At 50.5% G+C, this 19580-nt stretch overlaps 1 protein-coding gene across 1 annotated transcript in view; it reads right to left on the reverse strand.

Moving 5' to 3' along the window:
- The window catches only part of irf7 (interferon regulatory factor 7), a 48948-nt gene extending 29936 nt beyond the window's left edge, over nucleotides 1–19012 (reverse strand). Inside the window, exon 1 of the mRNA XM_080190103.1 lies at nucleotides 18945–19012. Within this exon, the coding sequence (XP_080046229.1) occupies nucleotides 18945–18955 (11 nt within the window). The 5' untranslated portion in view covers nucleotides 18956–19012. The remainder of the gene's footprint in view (nucleotides 1–18944) is intronic.
- Nucleotides 19013–19580: the final 568 nt, after the last annotated feature.

Genomic DNA, 19580 nt, shown 5'->3' on the forward strand with positions numbered 1-19580 from the left:
CAGCGTCTGTTTCAAAGGTGTCCCCGGTTACTGATAAGCAAGGGGATGTTGGGGGGAATCGCTTTCATTTTTCACATCACAACGCTTGAGGATTTTTTGTTAATCAGTGATCATTATTGACGAATAATTCAAAATATACAACTCCAGCTCCCAAACCCCTCCCACTAATACCCTGTTCTGCGGCAGTGCAGCACTGTTTGAGGGGCAGTATTGAGGGAGTGCAACACTGTCAGCAGAGCTGCACTGAGGGAGTGCAGCACTGTTTGAGGGGCGGTACTAAGGGAGTGCAACACTGTCAGCAGAGCTGTACTGAGAGAGTGCAGCACTGTTTGAGGGGCAGTATTGAGGGAGTGCAACACTGTCAGCAGAGCTGCACTGAGGGAGTGCAGCACTGTTTGAGGGGCAGTACTGATGGAGTGCAACACTGTCAGCAGAGCTGCACTGAGGGAGTGCAGCACTGTTTGAGGGGCGGTACTAAGGGAGTGCAACACTGTCAGCAGAGCTGTACTGAGAGAGTGCAGCACTGTTCGAGGGGCAGTGCTGATGGAGTGCAACACTGTCAGCAGAGCTGTACTGAGGGAGTGCAGCATTTCAGAAGAGCTGTACTGAGGGAGTGTAACACTGCCAGCAGGGTCGTACTGAGGCCACGCAGCACTGTTTGAGGGGCAGTACTGAGAGAGTGCAACACTGTCAGCAGAGCCATACTGAGAGAGTGCAGCGCTTCAGAGGAGCAGTACTGAGGGAGTGCAACACTGATAGCAGGGCTGTACTGAGGGAGTGCAACACTGTTAGCAGGGCTGTACTGAGGGAGTACAACACTGTTAGCAGGGCTGTACTGAGGGAGTGCAACACCGTTAGCAGGGCTGGATTGACGGAGTGCAACACTGTTAGCAGGGCTGTACCGAGGGAGTGCAACACTGTTAGCAGGGCTGTACCGAGGGAGTGCAACACTGTTAGCAGGGCTGTACTGAGGGAGTGCAACACTTCAGAGAAGCAATACTGAGGGACTGCTGCACTGTCAGAGGGTCAGTACTGAGGGACTGTACCAGTGTCGGAGGGTCAGTACTGAGGGACTGCTGCACTGTCAGAGGGTCAGTACTGAGGGACTGTACCAGTGTCGGAGGGTCAGTACTGAGGGAGTGCTGCCCTGTCAGAGGGTCAGTACTGAGGGACTGCTGCACTGTCAGAGGGTCAGTACTGAGGGAGTCCTGGACTGTCAGAGGCTCAATACTGAGGGAGTGCTGCACTGTCAGAGGGTCAGTACTGAGGGAGCGCTGCACTGTCAGAGGGTCAGTACTGAGGGACCACTGCACTGTCAGAGGGTCAGTACTGAGGGAGCGCTGGACTGTCAGAGGGTCAATACTGAGGGAGTGCTGCACTGTTAGAGAGTCAGTATTGAGGGAGCGCTGCACTGTCAGAGGGTCAGTACTGAGGGAGTGCTGCACTGTCAGAGGGTCAGTACTGAAGAAGTGCTGCACCGAGAAGAGGTGCTGTCTTTTTGGATGAAACACTAGACCAAGGTCCTGCCTGTGTCTCTGGAGGATTGAAAAGATCCATGGCATTAATTGAAAGAAGAGCGGGAGAGGTCTGCCCAGTGTCCAGTTTAATATTTATTCCAGGTTAATATTCATCATAAAAAAATCCGATTAGCTGATCATTATCAGAATGTTGTTTGTGGGATCTTACTGTCTGCTAATTGAACGTAAGACCATAAGAACATAAGAAATAGGAGCAGGAGTAGGCCATCTAGCCCTTCGAGCCTGCCCCGCCATTCAATAAGATCATGGCTGATCTGTCATGGCTCAGTTCCACATTCCCGCCCTCTCCCCATAACCCTTAATCCCCTCGCTTATCAAAAACCCATCAACCCGTGTCTTAAAAATATTTAGCAAGGCAGCCTCCACCACTTCAACGGGCAGAGAATTCCAGAGATTCACCACCCTTTGAGTGAAGAAGTTCCTCCTCAACTCCGTTCTAAACCGCCCCCCCTTTATCTTGAGGCTGTGCCCCCTAGTCCTACTGTCCTTTCTGAGCGGGAAGAGTCTCTCCACCTCTATCCTATCCATCCCATTCATCATCTTATACGTCTCAATGAGATCTCCCCTCATTCTTCTAAACTCTAACGAGTACAAGCCTAGTTTATTCAGCCTCTCCTCATAGCTCCAGTATCAGCCTAGTAAACCTTCTCTGCACTCCCTCCAAGGCCAAAATATCCTTGCGTAAGTACGGCGCTCAAAACTGCACACAGTACTCCAGCTGCGGCCTCACCAATGCCCTATACAGCCGCAGCAAGACCTCCCTACTTTTATATTCAATCCCCCTCGCTATGAAGGCCAGCATCCCATTCGCCTTCCTGACCACCTGCTGCACCTGCAGGCTGAGTTTTTGCGACTCATGCACAAGGACCCCGAGGTCCCTCTGCACCGTCGCCTGCTGCAGTTTTTCGCCACGTAAGTAATAGTCTTTCCTACCATTATTCCTACCAAAGTGGACCACCTCGCACTTGCCAACATTAAATTCCATTTGCCATTTCCTGGCCCATTCGCCCAGCCTATCTAGATCCTTCTGCAGACTCTCCACACCCTCTGCGCAATTTGCCGTTCCAGCAATCTTGGTGTCATCAGCAAATTTCGACACCATACACTCAGTTCCCTCCTCCAGATCATCTATATAAATGGTAAATAGCTGAGGCCCCAGCACCGACCCCTGGGGCACTCCACTAGTCACCAACCGCCAATCCGAATAGCACCCATTAACCCCCACTCTCTGCCTCCTATTTGACAACCAATCCTCTATCCACGCTAACACCCTACCCCCAACTCCATGCCCCCTTACCTTCTGCAATAACCTCTTGTGAGGTACCTTGTCAAACGCCTTCTGAAAATCAAGAAAGACCACATCCACCGGCTGTCCTCTATCCACCGCCCTAGACACATCCTCATAGAACTCCAATAAATTTGTCAGACACGACTTCCCCTTAACGAAACCGTGCTGCGTCTGCTCTATCAAGCAATTCCCCTCAAGATGCCTCGCTATTTCCTCCTTGATGACGGATTCTAACATTTTACCTACAACAGACGTTAAACTAACCGGCCTATAATTCCCCGCCTTTTGCCTGGCACCCTTCTTAAACAATGGCGTAACATTAGCCGCTTTCCAATCTTCCGGCACTTCCCCGGAATCCAGCGACGTTTGGAAAATAACCACCAAGGCATCCACTATCACCTCCGCCATTTCTTTCAGAACCCTCGGATGCATTCCATCCGGTCCTGGGGACTTGTCCACAATCAGTCCCACCAGTCTGTCGAGCACCGCCTCTCTAGTAACAATAATGTCATTGAGACCCTCCAGTCCTACCACCTTTTCATCGCTAACACCCGGCAAATTATTCACGTCTTCCTCCGTGAAGACCGAAACAAAAAAGTTATCCAAGACCTCAGCCATTTCCCCATCCCCTACCACTAAGTCCCCCCTCTCATCCTCTAAGGGTCCAAATTGGCTGCTGATTTTCCTGCAACATAACAGTGACATATTTTTTGAAGTATCTAATTGGCTGGAAGGCACTTTGGGACATCCAGTGATCAGGAAAGGAGGATGTTTCGCCTTTCGTAGGGACACACCTTGTCATCGCATCAACACCATATATTCCACACTCTCTAACAATAATATTCATCATACAAAACACACTGAGTGAACAAGTAAATTTTCTACTCCAGCAGACACTGACAGAAATTAGTTTCATTTCCTTGCCATTTATATTTTAACTGCCATAGAAAGGAATGTAAATCAAAGATTGTTCCTGTGACCAAAGAAAAGGACAATCATCCTGACAGGAATTTCAGACTGTGCAGAAATCCCTTATTTTGAGTGCCCAATACCCAGTGTCAATGCTGAGTGTCAGTGCCCAATAACCAAGGTCAATGCTGACTGTCAGTGCCCAATAACCAGTGTCAATGCTGTGTGTCAGTGCCCAATACCCAGTGTCAATGCTGAGAGTCAGTGCCCAATACCCAGTGTCAATGCTGAGTGTCAGTGCCCAATACCCAGTGTCAATGCTGAGAGTCAGTGCCCAATACCCAGTGTCAATGCTGAGAGTCAATGCCCAATACCCAGTGTCAATGCTGAGTGTCAGTGCCCAATACCCAGTGTCAATGCTGTGTGTCAGTGCCCAATAACCAGTGTCAATGCTGTGTGTCAGTGCCCAATAACCAAGGTCAATGCTGAGTGTCAGTGCCCAATACCCAGTGTCAATGCTGAGTGTCAGTGCCCAATACCCGGTGTCAATGCTGAGAGTCAGTGCCCAATACCCAGTGTCAATGCTGAGAGTCAGTGCCCAATACCCAGTGTCAATGCTGAGAGTCAGTGCCCAATACCCGGTGTCAATGCTGAGAGTCAGTGCCCAATACCCAGTGTCAATGCTGAGAGTCAGTGCCCAATACCCAGTGTCAATGCTGAGAGTCAGTGCCCAATACCCAGTGTCAATGCTGAGAGTCAGTGCCCAATACCCAGTGTCAATGCTGAGAGTCAGTGCCCAATAACCAGTGTCAATGCTGAGAGTCAGTGCCCAATACCCAGGGTCAATGCTGAGTGCTGGTGCTCAATAACCAGTGTCAATGCTGAGTGTCAGTGCCCAATACCCAGTGTCAATGCTGAGAGTCAGTGCCCAATACCCAGTGTCAATGCTGAGAGTCAGTGCCCAATAACCAGTGTCAATGCTGAGAGTCAGTGCCCAATACCCAGGGTCAATGCTGAGTGCTGGTGCTCAATAACCAGTGTCAATGCTGAGTGTCAGTGCCCAATACCCAGTGTCAATGCTGTGTGTCAGTGCCCAATAACCAGGGTCAATGCTGAGTGTCGGTGCCCAATGCCCAGGGTCAATGCTGAGTGTCAGTGCCCAATACCTGGTGTCAATGCTGAGAGTCAGTGCCCAATACCCAGTGTCAATGCTGAGTGTCAGTGCCCAATGCCCGGTGTCAATGCTGAGAGTCAGTGCCCAATACCCAGTGTCAATGCTGAGTGTCAGTGCCCAATGCCCAGGGTCAATGCTGAGTGTCAGTGCCCAATACCCAGTGTCAATGCTGAGTGTCAGTGCCCAATACCCAGTGTCAATGCTGAGTGTCAGTGCCCAATACCCAGTGTCAATGCTGAGAGTCAGTGCCCAATACCCAGTGTCAATGCTGAGAGTCAATGCCCAATACCCAGTGTCAATGCTGAGTGTCAGTGCCCAATACCCAGTGTCAATGCTGTGTGTCAGTGCCCAATAACCAGTGTCAATGCTGTGTGTCAGTGCCCAATAACCAAGGTCAATGCTGAGTGTCAGTGCCCAATACCCAGTGTCAATGCTGAGTGTCAGTGCCCAATACCCAGTGTCAATGCTGAGTGTCAGTGCCCAATACCCAGTGTCAATGCTGAGTGTCAGTGCCCAATACCCAGTGTCAATGCTGAGTGTCAGTGCCCAATAACCAGTGTCAATGCTGAGTGTCAGTGCCCAATAACCAAGGTCAATGCTGAGTGTCAGTGCCCAATACCCAGTGTCAATGCTGAGTGTCAGTGCCCAATAACCAAGGTCAATGCTGAGTGTCAGTGCCCAATACCCAGTGTCAATGCAGTGTGTCAGTGCCCAATAACCAGGGTCAATGCTGAGTGTCAGTGCCCAATGCCCAGGGTCAATGCTGAGTGTCAGTGCCCAATACCCAGTGTCAATGCTGAGAGTCAGTGCCCAATAACCAGGGTCAATGCTGAGAGTCAGTGCCCAATACCCAGTGTCAATGCTGAGTGTCAGTGCCCAATAACCAGGGTCAATGCTGAGTGTCAGTGCCCAATGCCCAGGGTCAATGCTGAGTGTCAGTGCCCAATACCCAGTGTCAATGCTGAGAGTCAGTGCCCAATACCCAGTGTCAATGCTGAGAGTCAGTGCCCAATACCCGGTGTCAATGCTGAGAGTCAGTGCCCAATACCCAGTGTCAATGCTGAGAGTCAGTGCCCAATACCCGGTGTCAATGCTGAGAGTCAGTGCCCAATACCCAGTGTCAATGCTGAGTGTCAGTGCCCAATGCCCAGGGTCAATGCTGAGTGTCAGTGCCCAATACCCAGTGTCAATGCTGAGAGTCAGTGCCCAATACCCAGTGTCAATGCTGAGAGTCAGTGCCCAATACCCGGTGTCAATGCTGAGAGTCAGTGCCCAATACCCAGTGTCAATGCTGAGAGTCAGTGCCCAATACCCAGTGTCAATGCTGAGAGTCAGTGCCCAATACCCAGTGTCAATGCTGAGAGTCAGTGCCCAATACCCAGTGTCAATGCTGAGAGTCAGTGCCCAATAACCAGTGTCAATGCTGAGTGTCAGTGCCCAATAACCAAGGTCAATGCTGAGTGTCAGTGCCCAATACCCAGTGTCAATGCTGAGTGTCAGTGCCCAATACCCAGTGTCAATGCTGAGTGTCAGTGCCCAATACCCAGTGTCAATGCTGAGTGTCAGTGCCCAATACCCAGTGTCAATGCTGAGTGTCAGTGCCCAATACCCAGTGTCAATGCTGAGTGTCAGTGCCCAATAACCAGTGTCAATGCTGAGTGTCAGTGCCCAATAACCAAGGTCAATGCTGAGTGTCAGTGCCCAATACCCAGTGTCAATGCTGAGTGTCAGTGCCCAATAACCAAGGTCAATGCTGAGTGTCAGTGCCCAATACCCAGTGTCAATGCAGTGTGTCAGTGCCCAATAACCAGGGTCAATGCTGAGTGTCAGTGCCCAATGCCCAGGGTCAATGCTGAGTGTCAGTGCCCAATACCCAGTGTCAATGCTGAGAGTCAGTGCCCAATAACCAGGGTCAATGCTGAGAGTCAGTGCCCAATACCCAGTGTCAATGCTGAGTGTCAGTGCCCAATAACCAGGGTCAATGCTGAGTGTCAGTGCCCAATGCCCAGGGTCAATGCTGAGTGTCAGTGCCCAATACCCAGTGTCAATGCTGAGAGTCAGTGCCCAATACCCAGTGTCAATGCTGAGAGTCAGTGCCCAATACCCGGTGTCAATGCTGAGAGTCAGTGCCCAATACCCAGTGTCAATGCTGAGAGTCAGTGCCCAATACCCGGTGTCAATGCTGAGAGTCAGTGCCCAATACCCAGTGTCAATGCTGAGTGTCAGTGCCCAATGCCCAGGGTCAATGCTGAGTGTCAGTGCCCAATACCCAGTGTCAATGCTGAGAGTCAGTGCCCAATACCCAGTGTCAATGCTGAGAGTCAGTGCCCAATACCCGGTGTCAATGCTGAGAGTCAGTGCCCAATACCCAGTGTCAATGCTGAGAGTCAGTGCCCAATACCCAGTGTCAATGCTGAGAGTCAGTGCCCAATACCCAGTGTCAATGCTGAGAGTCAGTGCCCAATACCCAGTGTCAATGCTGAGAGTCAGTGCCCAATAACCAGTGTCAATGCTGAGAGTCAGTGCCCAATACCCAGGGTCAATGCTGAGTGCTGGTGCTCAATAACCAGTGTCAATGCTGAGTGTCAGTGCCCAATACCCAGTGTCAATGCTGAGAGTCAGTGCCCAATACCCAGTGTCAATGCTGAGAGTCAGTGCCCAATAACCAGTGTCAATGCTGAGAGTCAGTGCCCAATACCCAGGGTCAATGCTGAGTGCTGGTGCTCAATAACCAGTGTCAATGCTGAGTGTCAGTGCCCAATACCCAGTGTCAATGCTGTGTGTCAGTGCCCAATAACCAGGGTCAATGCTGAGTGTCGGTGCCCAATGCCCAGGGTCAATGCTGAGTGTCAGTGCCCAATACCTGGTGTCAATGCTGAGAGTCAGTGCCCAATACCCAGTGTCAATGCTGAGTGTCAGTGCCCAATACCCAGTGTCAATGCTGAGAGTCAGTGCCCAATACCCAGTGTCAATGCTGAGTGTCAGTGCCCAATGCCCAGGGTCAATGCTGAGTGTCAGTGCCCAATACCCAGTGTCAATGCTGAGAGTCAGTGCCCAATACCCAGTGTCAATGCTGAGAGTCAGTGCCCAATACCCGGTGTCAATGCTGAGAGTCAGTGCCCAATACCCAGTGTCAATGCTGAGAGTCAGTGCCCAATACCCAGTGTCAATGCTGAGAGTCAGTGCCCAATACCCAGTGTCAATGCTGAGAGTCAGTGCCCAATACCCAGTGTCAATGCTGAGAGTCAGTGCCCAATAACCAGTGTCAATGCTGAGAGTCAGTGCCCAATACCCAGGGTCAATGCTGAGTGCTGGTGCTCAATAACCAGTGTCAATGCTGAGTGTCAGTGCCCAATACCCAGTGTCAATGCTGAGAGTCAGTGCCCAATACCCAGTGTCAATGCTGAGAGTCAGTGCCCAATAACCAGTGTCAATGCTGAGAGTCAGTGCCCAATACCCAGGGTCAATGCTGAGTGCTGGTGCTCAATAACCAGTGTCAATGCTGAGTGTCAGTGCCCAATACCCAGTGTCAATGCTGTGTGTCAGTGCCCAATAACCAGGGTCAATGCTGAGTGTCGGTGCCCAATGCCCAGGGTCAATGCTGAGTGTCAGTGCCCAATACCTGGTGTCAATGCTGAGAGTCAGTGCCCAATACCCAGTGTCAATGCTGAGAGTCAGTGCCCAATACCCAGTGTCAATGCTGAGTGTCAGTGCCCAATACCCAGTGTCAATGCTGAGAGTCAGTGCCCAATACCCAGTGTCACTGCTGAGAGTCAGTGCCCAATACCCAGTGTCACTGCTGAGAGTCAGTGCCCAATACCCAGTGTCAATGCTGAGTGTCAGTGCCCAATACCCAGTGTCAATGCTGAGAGTCAGTGCCCAATACCCAGTGTCAATGCTGAGTGTCAGTGCCCAATGCCCAGGGTCAATGCTGAGTGTCAATGCCCAATACCCAGTGTCAATGCTGAGAGTCAGTGCCCAATACCCAGTGTCAATGCTGAGTGTCAGTGCCCAATACCCAGTGTCAATGCTGAGAGTCAGTGCCCAATACCCAGTGTCAATGCTGAGTGTCAATGCCCAATACCCAGTGTCACTGCTGAGAGTCAGTGCCCAATACCCAGTGTCAATGCTGAGAGTCAGTGCCCAATACCCAGTGTCACTGCTGAGAGTCAGTGCCCAATGCCCAATGTCAATGCTGAGTGTCAGTGCCCAATACCCAGTGTCAATGCTGAGTGTCAGTGCCCAATACCCAGTGTCAATGCTGAGAGTCAGTGCCCAATGCCCAGTGTCAATGCTGAGTGTCAGTGCCCAATACCCAGTGTCAATGCTGAGTGTCAGTGCCCAATACCCAGTGTCAATGCTGAGAGTCAGTGCCCAATACCCAGTGTCAATGCTGAGAGTCAGTGCCCAATACCCAGTGTCAATGCTGAGTGTCAGTGCCCAATACCCAGTGTCACTGCTGAGAGTCAGTGCCCAATACCCAGTGTCAATGCTGAGTGTCAGTGCCCAATACCCAGTGTCAATGCTGAGTGTCAGTGCCCAATACCCAGTGTCACTGCTGAGAGTCAGTGCCCAATACCCAGTGTCAATGCTGAGAGTCAGTGCCCAATACCCAGTGTCAATGCTGAGAGTCAGTGCCCAATACCCAGTGTCAATGCTGAGAGTCAATGCCCAATACCCAGTGTCAATGCTGAGAGTCAATGCCCAATACCCAGTGTCAATGCTGAGAGTCAGTGCCCAATACCCAGTGTCAATGCTGAGAGTCAGTGCCCAATAACCAGTGTCAATGCTGAGAGTCAGTGCCCAATACCCAGTGTCAATGCTGAGTGTCAGTGCCCAATACCCAGTGTCAATGCTGAGAGTCAGTGCCCAATACCCAGTGTCAATGCTGAGTGTCAGTGCCCAATACCCAGTGTCAATGCTGAGTGTCAGTGCCCAATACCCAGTGTCAATGCTGAGAGTCAGTGCCCAATACCCAGTGTCACTGCTGAGAGTCAGTGCCCAATGCCCAGTGTCAATGCTGAGTGTCAGTGCCCAATACCCAGTGTCAATGCTGAGTGTCTGTGCCCAATACCCAGTGTCAATGCTGAGAGTCAGTGCCCAATACCCAGTGTCAGTGCTGAGAGTCAGTGCCCAATAACCAGTGTCAATGCTGAGAGTCAGTGCCCAATACCCAGTGTCACTGCTGAGAGTCAGTGCCCAATACCCAGTGTCACTGCTGAGTGTCAGTGCCCAATAACCATGGTCAATGCTAAGTTTCAGTGCCCAATACCCAGTGTCAATGCTGAGTGTCAGTGCCCAATACCCAGTGTCAATGCTGAGTGTCAGTGCCCAATACCCAGTGTCAATGCTGAGAGTCAGTGCCCAATACCCAGGGTCAATGCTGAGAGTCAGTGCCCAATACCCAGTGTCAATGCTGAGAGTCAGTGCCCAATACCCAGTGTCAATGCTGAGTGTCAGTGCCCAATACCCAGTGTCAATGCTGAGAGTCAGTGCCCAATACCCAGTGTCAATGCTGAGAGTCAGTGCCCAATACCCAGTGTCAATGCTGAGAGTCAGTGCCCAATACCCAGTGTCAATGCTGAGAGTCAGTGCCCAATACCCAGTGTCAATGCTGAGTGTCAGTGCCCAATACCCAGTGTCAATGCTGAGAGTCAGTGCCCAATACCCAGGGTCAATGCTGAGAGTCAGTGCCCAATACCCAGTGTCAATGCTGAGAGTCAGTGCCCAATACCCAGTGTCAATGCTGAGTGTCAGTGCCCAATGCCCAGGGTCAATGCTGAGTGTCAATGCCCAATACCCAGTGTCACTGCTGAGAGTCAGTGCCCAATACCCAGTGTCAATGCTGAGAGTCAGTGCCCAATACCCAGTGTCAATGCTGAGTGTCAATGCCCAATACCCAGTGTCACTGCTGAGAGTCAGTGCCCAATACCCAGTGTCAATGCTGAGAGTCAGTGCCCAATACCCAGTGTCACTGCTGAGAGTCAGTGCCCAATACCCAGTGTCAATGCTGAGAGTCAGTGCCCAATACCCAGTGTCAATGCTGACTGTCAGTGCCCAATACCCAGTGTCAATGCTGAGTGTCAGTGCCCAATACCCAGTGTCAATGCTGAGTGTCAATGCCCAATACCCAGTGTCAATGCTGAGAGTCAGTGCCCAATACCCAGTGTCACTGCTGAGAGTCAGTGCCCAATACCCAGTGTCAATGCTGAGTGTCAGTGCCCAATAACCAGGGTCAATGCTGAGAGTCAGTGCCCAATAACCAAGGTCAGTGCTAAGTTTCAGTGCCCAATACCCAGTGTCAATGCTGAGTGTCAGTGCCCAATACCCAGTGTCAATGCTGAGAGTCAGTGCCCAATACCCAGTGTCAATGCTAAGTTTCAGTGCCCAATACCCAGTGTCAATGCTGAGTGTCAGTGCCCAATACCCAGTGTCAATGCTGAGTGTCAGTGCCCAATACCCAGTGTCAATGCTGAGTGTCAGTGCCCAATGCCCAGTGTCAATGCTGAGTGTCAGTGCCCAATACCCAGTGTCAATGCTGAGTGTCAGTGCCCAATACCCAGTGTCATTACCCATGAGCACATCCAGTACTTTGTGCCATTGCAAGTATCACTCCCCAGTTTCCATGCCCAGTACTAGTACCCAGTGCCTAGGCTTCAGTGTCAAGTTTCAACAACAATGTCATTGCCCTGCCCTATAATTGGCACCCATTGCCAGTGCCCAGAGTCAGTGCCTATTGTCCGGTGTCATTGTCAATAATCTTCTACAAAAATACTGTTGAATTTCTTTTGATATCATTGAAACAGAATTTTAAATGGGAACAAGGCATCTGCCTGTAGATAAAATGATGTTGAGTGGAATATATCAGAAATGCTGTGGCAATTGCCAAAAAAATGCACTAACCAACTTCCCATCAAGAATCAATACAGTGCAGACAGAGGCTATTTGGCCCATCAGGTCTGCAACATCCCTCCGACAGAGCACCTTACCCCTGCCTTATCCACATAACTTCACACACTTATCCTGCTAACCACCCGCCATCCCCCCCCAACTAACCTCCATACCTTGAGACAGTCAGGGGCAATTTACCATGGCCAATTCAGCTAACGTGGACATCTTTGGACAATGGGAGGAAACCCACCCAGACACAGGGAGAATGTGCAAACTCCACACAGCCAGCCACCCGAAGCTGGAATCAAACCCAGGTCCCTGGCGCTGTGAGCCAGCAGTGCTAACCACTGTGCCGCCCTGCCACTCTTGTGTCTGCACCTCATTCAGTCCAGGTGAAGAAGGTTAAAATTGCTTAATGTAGCCACTGGATGAGCTCCCATGGTCAGAGAGTGGACAGTTTATAGTCATTCACTGGCTGTCAGTGAGTATTTGAACACAGAAGCAAGACGCCCTGATTAGGACTTCATGGTCAATAAATAAAAGTACGTTACGCATTGCTCACAGAATGTTCCGCTTTTGGCTCTGTGTCCTGTACCAAATGGCATCAGGTGTTCCTTCACAGCACAAACACTGGTGTTATTGTGTTTAAACCTGACAACAAACCTTTTTTTTCATTCCACCCTTGCTTCTCTCTGCCAGTAACTGATACCAAAACATCACCCGAGGCCAAACCTCCAATCATGCATGTCTGGAAGTATCTTCACAGTCAGATAAAATCTGATGCAGCTTTCAGCCCAGTATAGAGCTAAGTAAACATTGTGTAGTGAAGGCATTACGTTGGCAGGATGCAATTAAGGCATGCTTCAATAAATCAGTCCGCACGGATTCATTAAGGGACGGTCACGTCTGGCGAACTTTTTTGAAGAGGTGACAAGGAAGGTCACTGAGGATCGTCCATTGCATGTGGCCATTTGGATTTTAGGGAAGGCCTTCAACAAAGCTCTGCATGGCTGACTGGTCGGAAATTCAATGATGGTGAGGTCCAAGAGCAAGTGCCTCATTGACTCAAGGACAAGGAAGAGCAATGGTCGAATGGCGTATTTGTGACTGGAAGGTCCTTTCTAATGTGGTTCTGCAGGGCTCAGTACTGGGTTCCTTGTGCTTTGTGATAAAAATATATTCATTATTGTGACTGAAGGCCCGATTTTACCATCAAGTTGTACCCATTTTCGGGTCCGAAAACTTGGTTAAGTGAGTAGCCCAATCCGTGCCCGCCTCAGCGTTTGCATGCATTTAACCTGGTTTAACGGGCTGCATATGCCCAACCTTACTGGCATTTCCCCTATTACCACCACCTTCGCCCATCCAGAATCAGCACAAAACAGGCACGTTCCACATGATTGAGGCGCTCCAGTTAGTGAGGAGGTAAGTGTCGAGCATCCAATGGCTCTCTGTCTGTGATCAGTGGCGGGGGTGGGAGGGCGGACCGCTGTCACTCTGTGTGTGATCAGTGAGGGGGAAGGGGGGGTCCGCTGTCACTCTGTGTGTGATCAGTGAGGGGGAAGGGGGGGTCCGCTGTCACTCTGTCTGTGATCAGTGAGGGGGAAGGGGGGGTCCGCTGTCACTCTGTCTGTGATCAGTGAGGGGGAAGGGGGGGTCCGCTGTCACTCTGTCTGTGATCAGTGAGGGGGAAGGGGGGGTCCGCTGTCACTCTGTCTGTGATCAGTGAGGGGGAAGGGGGGGTCCGCTGTCACTGCCTGTGATCAGTGAGGGGGAAGGGGGGGTCCGCTGTCACTCTGCCTGTGATCAGTGAGGGGGAAGGGGGGGGTCCGCTGTCACTCTGCCTGAGATCAGTGAGGGGGAAGGGGGGGTCCGCTGTCACTCTGCCTGTGATCAGTGAGGGGGAAGGGGGGGTCCGCTGCCACTCTGTGTGTGATCAGTGAGGGGGAAGGGGGGGGTCCGCTGTCACTCTGTCTGTGATCAGTGAGGGGGAAGGGGGGGTCCGCTGCCACTCTGTCTGTGATCAGTGAGGGGGAAGGGGGGGTCCGCTGCCACTCTGTCTGTGATCAGTGAGGGGGAAGGGGGGGTCCGCTGTCACTCTGTCTGTGATCAGTGAGGGGGAGGGGGGGGTCCGCTGCCACTCTGTCTGTGATCAGTGAGGGGGAAGGGGGGGTCCGCTGTCACTCTGTCTGTGATCAGTGAGGGGGAAGGGGGGGTCCGCTGTCACTCTGTCTGTGATCAGTGAGGGGGAGGGGGGGGTCCGCTGCCACTCTGTCTGTGATCAGTGAGGGGGAAGGGGGGGTCCGCTGCCACTCTGTCTGTGATCAGTGAGGGGGAAGGGGGGGTCCGCTGTCACTCTGCCTGTGATCAGTGAGGGGGAGGGGGGGGTCCGCTGCCACTCTGTCTGTGATCAGTGAGGGGGAAGGGGGGGTCCGCTGTCACTCTGTCTGTGATCAGTGAGGGGGAAGGGGGGGTCCGCTGTCACTCTGTCTGTGATCAGTGAGGGGGAAGGGGGGGTCTGCTGCCACTCTGCCTGTGATCAGTGAGGGGGAAGGGGGGGTCCGCTGTCACTCTGTCTGTGATCAGTGACGGGGAAGGGGGGGTCTGCTGTATTTACCCCCCCTAATGGTAAGTGGCAATATAACACAGTCAATAAAATGCAAACCGGCTTTTCTTCACTGAACCACAATTGTCCAAGTGATTGTTAATTTTGTTCTGGATTATCAGTTCTATAAACTATCCTGCTGTTCAGGTTAAACTAACTGGCTTGTAAGTATCTGTGATCATCCTGTCCACTACTTTTGTACCCAAGGAGAATTGGAAAATTCTAACCAGTTCCTCCACATTATCCAGCCTTCTCTCTCTCAGTACCCATGGATTCATTTCATCTGCTGCAGGTAACTAATCAATTTTAAGTATAGCCAGCATTCCTAATATTTCCAATTTATCAATTTCCAACCCATCTAATGCCTTAACCATCTTCTCTTTCGCACTGAATTTAGCAGCAATGTTTTACTTGGTAAAGAAAGATGCAAAGTTGTTTATGTTTATTTTCATTTGTGCCACAAGTAGGCTTACATTAACACCTCAATGAAATTATTGTGAAAATCCCCTAGTCGCCACACTCTGAGGTCGGTTCAGATGCACTGAAGGAGAATTTAGCTTGGCCAATGCAACTAACCAGCACGTCTTTTGGACTGTGGGAGGAAATCAGAGCAGCCAGAAGAAATCCACGCAGACGCAAGGAGAACATGCAGGCTCCGCACAGAAGTGACCCAAGCTGGGAATCGAACCCTGGCGCTGTGAAGTAGCAGTGCTAACAACTGTGCCACTGTGCTGCCCATGGCCTACTGCTTATGAGAGGGAGAGGAGAGAAATGAGTCAGAGAGAGACAGAGCTGAGACAGAGACATGACAGGGATTGCCTGGCCAGATGTGCCTGGTAGGTACAAATATTCTGAGCCAATGCAGAATCTATCATCGCCTGTCCTTATAGACTTCCAAATACTTTAAACCACACACGCAACTCAGGTTAGATAATCCTTGAGCATGCCCAAGTTCCTTACCCAGTGACTTCAGCTTCCATAATCTTTTTTCTTAATTCATTCATGGGACATGGGCGTCGCAGGCTGGCCAGCATTTATTGCCCATCTCTAGTTGCCCGAGGGTAGTTAGAGTCAACCACATTGCTGTGGTTCTGGAGTCACATGTAGACCAGACCAGGTAACGACGGCAGATTTCCCTCTTTAAAGGGCATTAATGAACCAGATGGGTTTTTCTGATAATCAACATGATTTCGTGGTCATCAGTAGATTTTTGTTTCCAGATTTTCTTTTCCTCTGTGGCCTCTTCTGCTCTGATTCCTAACTTCCCAATTTCCCCAGCCCCGTTCAGCTGTGAAGTCCATAGCCCCTGTTTTATAATCCGTCTGCTCTATCTCTCTTGCCTCACACACACACACACACACACTCACAGCAGCACCGGGGAAGTTCATAGCAGTAATGACATTGCGCAGAATTCTACATCGGACAATCTGATACATTTATTTCTGGTCAACCATAAGTTTTCAGTGTGTTTTGTCTTCCCCAGTTCACTTCAGATTGAAATCTCCTGTCCCAGTCACAAAGTTTTTGGCAGACTCTATTGACATTTATCAGAGTGGAACTCAACCGTGAAGAGTGCAACCCAGCGTTGCAAAGAGAGGCTTGACAAGTACTGTCAGAGAGCCCGGTACACACAAGAAGTGGCAGCATTCAGCTCTATATTATTGCCTTGTGAATTAACTGTTTAGGATTAAGTTAAAGTTTAAGATTATTTATTAGTGGCAAAAGTCAGCTTACATTAACACTGCAATGAAGTTACTGTGAAAATCCTCCAGTTGCCGCACTCCGATGTCTGTTTGGGTACACTGTGGGAGAATTTAGCATGGCCAATTCACCTAACCAGCACATCTTTGGACTGTGGGAGGAAACCGGAGCACCTGGAGGAAACCCACACAGACACGGGGAGAATGTGCAAACTCTACACGGACAGTGACTCAAACTGGGAATTGAACCCAGGTCCCTGATGCTGTGAGACAGCAGTGCTAACCACTGTGCCAACATGCTGCTCCCTGCTAATTCCTCTGACACTAGTTTCAATTTAGCATGGCCAATCAACATAACCTGCACATCTTTGGAGTGTGGAAGAAACTGGACTGCCCAGAGGAAACCCACGCAGACACGGGGAGAATGTGCAAACCCTACACAGACAGTAACCAGGCCAGAATTGAACCCAGGTTCTTGGTGCTGTGAGGCAGCCGTGCTCATTACTGTGCTACAGTGGGAACAGTGTGTACCATTCTGAAGGTGCACTGCAGCAACTCTCCTAGTCTCCTTCGGTAGCAGCTTCCAACCTGCCAGCTCTAGCACCTTGAAGGATAAGCGCACACAATGCATGGGAACGCTACTGCCCACTAGTTCCCCTTGAAGTCACATGCCGCTTTGACCTGCTGTTCCCTCACTGCCGCTATTGAAATTCCTTCCTTCCCCAATTGCATTGTGAGTGTATCTAAACCACACAGACTGGAACCATTAAAAGAAAAAGGCAACTACCACCTTCTTCAGAGGCATTTAGGGATGGGCAAATAATGAAAGCGATGCTCATATCAAGTAAATAAATGGAATAAAACTGAACAATAATTTCTGACACATTTTGATGTTTGAACCATCAGGCACTTGGAGATCCCGGTCTGTAGCACTGACAGGGTATAACTACTCCCTCCAGGACTCTGCTGGGCATCCACAGACTGGGCACCGTACTTAGTCACACAACACCAGTTTAAAGTCCAACAGGTTTCTTTGGAATCACAAGCTTCTGGAGCACTGCTCCTTCATCGGGTGAATGGAGAGTTGGGTTCACAAACAAGGCATATATAGACATAGACTCAATCGCAACATAATCATTGGCATGTGAATCTTTACAGGTAATCAAGTCTTTACAGGTACAGACAAAGCGAATAGAGAGAGGGATAATGGCAGGTTAAAGAGATGTATATCATCTCCAGCCAGGACAGTTAGTGAGATTTTGCAATCCCAGGCAAGTCGTGGGAGTTACAGATAGAAACATAGAACAGTACAGCACAGTACAGGCCCCTCAGCCACCAATGTTGTGCCAAGCTATGTCCAATTCCAAGATCAAGCTATCCCCTCCCTATAATTCTGGAGTGTTCCATGTGCCTATCCAATAACCGCTTGAAAGTTCCTGAAGTGTCCAACTCCACTATCACAGCAGGCAGTGCTTTCCACACCCTCACCACTCTCTACCTCGGACATCCCTCCTATATCTCCCACCATGAATTTTATAGTTATGCCCCCTAGTAACAGCTACATCCACCTGAGGAAATAGTGTCTGCACGTCCACTCTATCAATCCCTCTCATCATCTTATAAACGTCTATTAAGTCGCCTCTCATCCTCCTCTGCTCCAAAGAGAAAAGCCCTAGCTCCCTCAACCTTTTCTCATAAGATCTACCCTCCAAACCAGGCAGCATCCTGGTAAATCTCCTCTGCACTCTCTCCAATGCTTCCACATCCTTCTTATAGTGAGGTGACCAGAACTGAACACAATACTCCAAATGTGGTCTCACCAAATAGTGTGACATGAACTCAAGATGCCAGTTGAGCCCGTCCTCATGTGTGCAGAACTTGGCTATCATTTCTCGATGGAGTGAGAATCCCCAGTCATTCCTAGTCCTGAATTTGCCCACCTCCAAACACATCATTGTCTGCCTTGTAAAGGGGTGAAGAGGAAACTCTGTCCTTCACGAGGTTTTGAGGATATTCCCAGAAACTTGGGGCAACCATGTGCCAGGTACTGGCCTCAGGGCACCCACAGATGTAACGGTGATAGAGTATAATGACAACATCTTGTTTTTATAGTAACACATCCTAAAGGTATCAAACAGGGGAAGCATCCTGCAATTTCACCTACTGTCCCATGTCCAGGTTGTTGGGGGAGGGGGGTGGTTTGGAGAGATGAAAGTGGGGGAGGAGAGGGTAGGAAGGGAGAGGGGAGCTGTGAAGGGAGAAAGGGATGGGGAAGGGGGAGGAAAGGGGAAAGGCAGTGGTAGCAGAAGAGTGAGGGAGGGGGAGAGGGGAGGGACGTAAAAGGGGAGGGGAAGTGGGAAGGGGAGGGAAGGGAAAGAGGAGGGGAAGAGGAAGGGGGGAGGAAGCGGGAGAGAGGAGAGGGAAGGAAGAGGGGTGGGAAAGGGATGGGGCGGGGAGGCAGGAAGGGGGAAGTAATGGGGAGCAGGAGCGAAGGAGGAAGGCAGGGGAAGGAGAAGGGGGAAGGGATGAGGAAGGGGCGGGACGGGGAGGGGGAGGGAGGGGGATGGGGAAGGGGGAGGAAGAGAGAGGGGGAGGGAAAGGGGTTAATTGGACAGGGGGGATAGTAGGGGAGGGGGGGAATGCTGCCCTTGGTTCTTGTGTCGGTGTACTGAGCGTGCAGTGCCACCAGCCCACTGGGCCAGAGGAACGAGAGAACATGAGGGGAAAGACTCAGGGCAGGTGCTGGAGGAAAGGATTTCTGAAAGGTAAAAGAATTAAAATACCAACCTTCTTGCAGAACACCTTCAAGACCAACAGGCAAACTCGACTTAATCCTTACCTTCCACTCATCTTGAACTCCCTTGTTCATTCAGAATTTAAACTTTACTTCAGAGTTGTTCTTCTTCGTCCTCACTGGGTTCTGCTCTTGTAAGCAACAACATTGGAGAGCACTTAGGGGAAGAATGTAGAGACAAACCAGCTAGTCAAGATTCCTTCATGGTATTCTTTATACGATGAACGTAATTTCGATACGAGGTTTCTCGTAATAGATGGTGTAGTTTTCTTTGGAATGTGGGAGGAAACTGGAACACCCGGAGGAAACCCACGCACACACGGGGAAAATGTGCAAACTCCATGCAGACAGGAACCCGGGTCTCTGGCGCTGTGAGGCAACCGTACTAACCACTGTGCCGCTGTACACCATATTCTCCTGAGAAAACAAGAAGCCGAATGGGATGGACAAATAGAGGCATTCTAGGTCCATAGATTGGCTAAAGTACTGTAAGCAGTAGCATAGGTTAGGAAGACCATAAAATATCAAACACTGGGGTTCAGTTCTAGAGAAATTGAATTGCAAAAAGTAGAGAGTTTATCCCCAGAGGGTCTGGGGTGATATGGTGGCACAGTGGTTAGCACTGCTGCCTCACAGCACCAGGGACCCGGGTACAATTCCGGTCTCAGGTCACTGTCTGTG

This window comes from Carcharhinus amblyrhynchos, chromosome 6 (genome assembly GCF_965287045.1).
Source record: "Carcharhinus amblyrhynchos chromosome 6, sCarAmb.v2.hapA, whole genome shotgun sequence".
In the NCBI taxonomy this organism is placed as follows: Eukaryota; Metazoa; Chordata; class Chondrichthyes; order Carcharhiniformes; family Carcharhinidae; genus Carcharhinus; species Carcharhinus amblyrhynchos.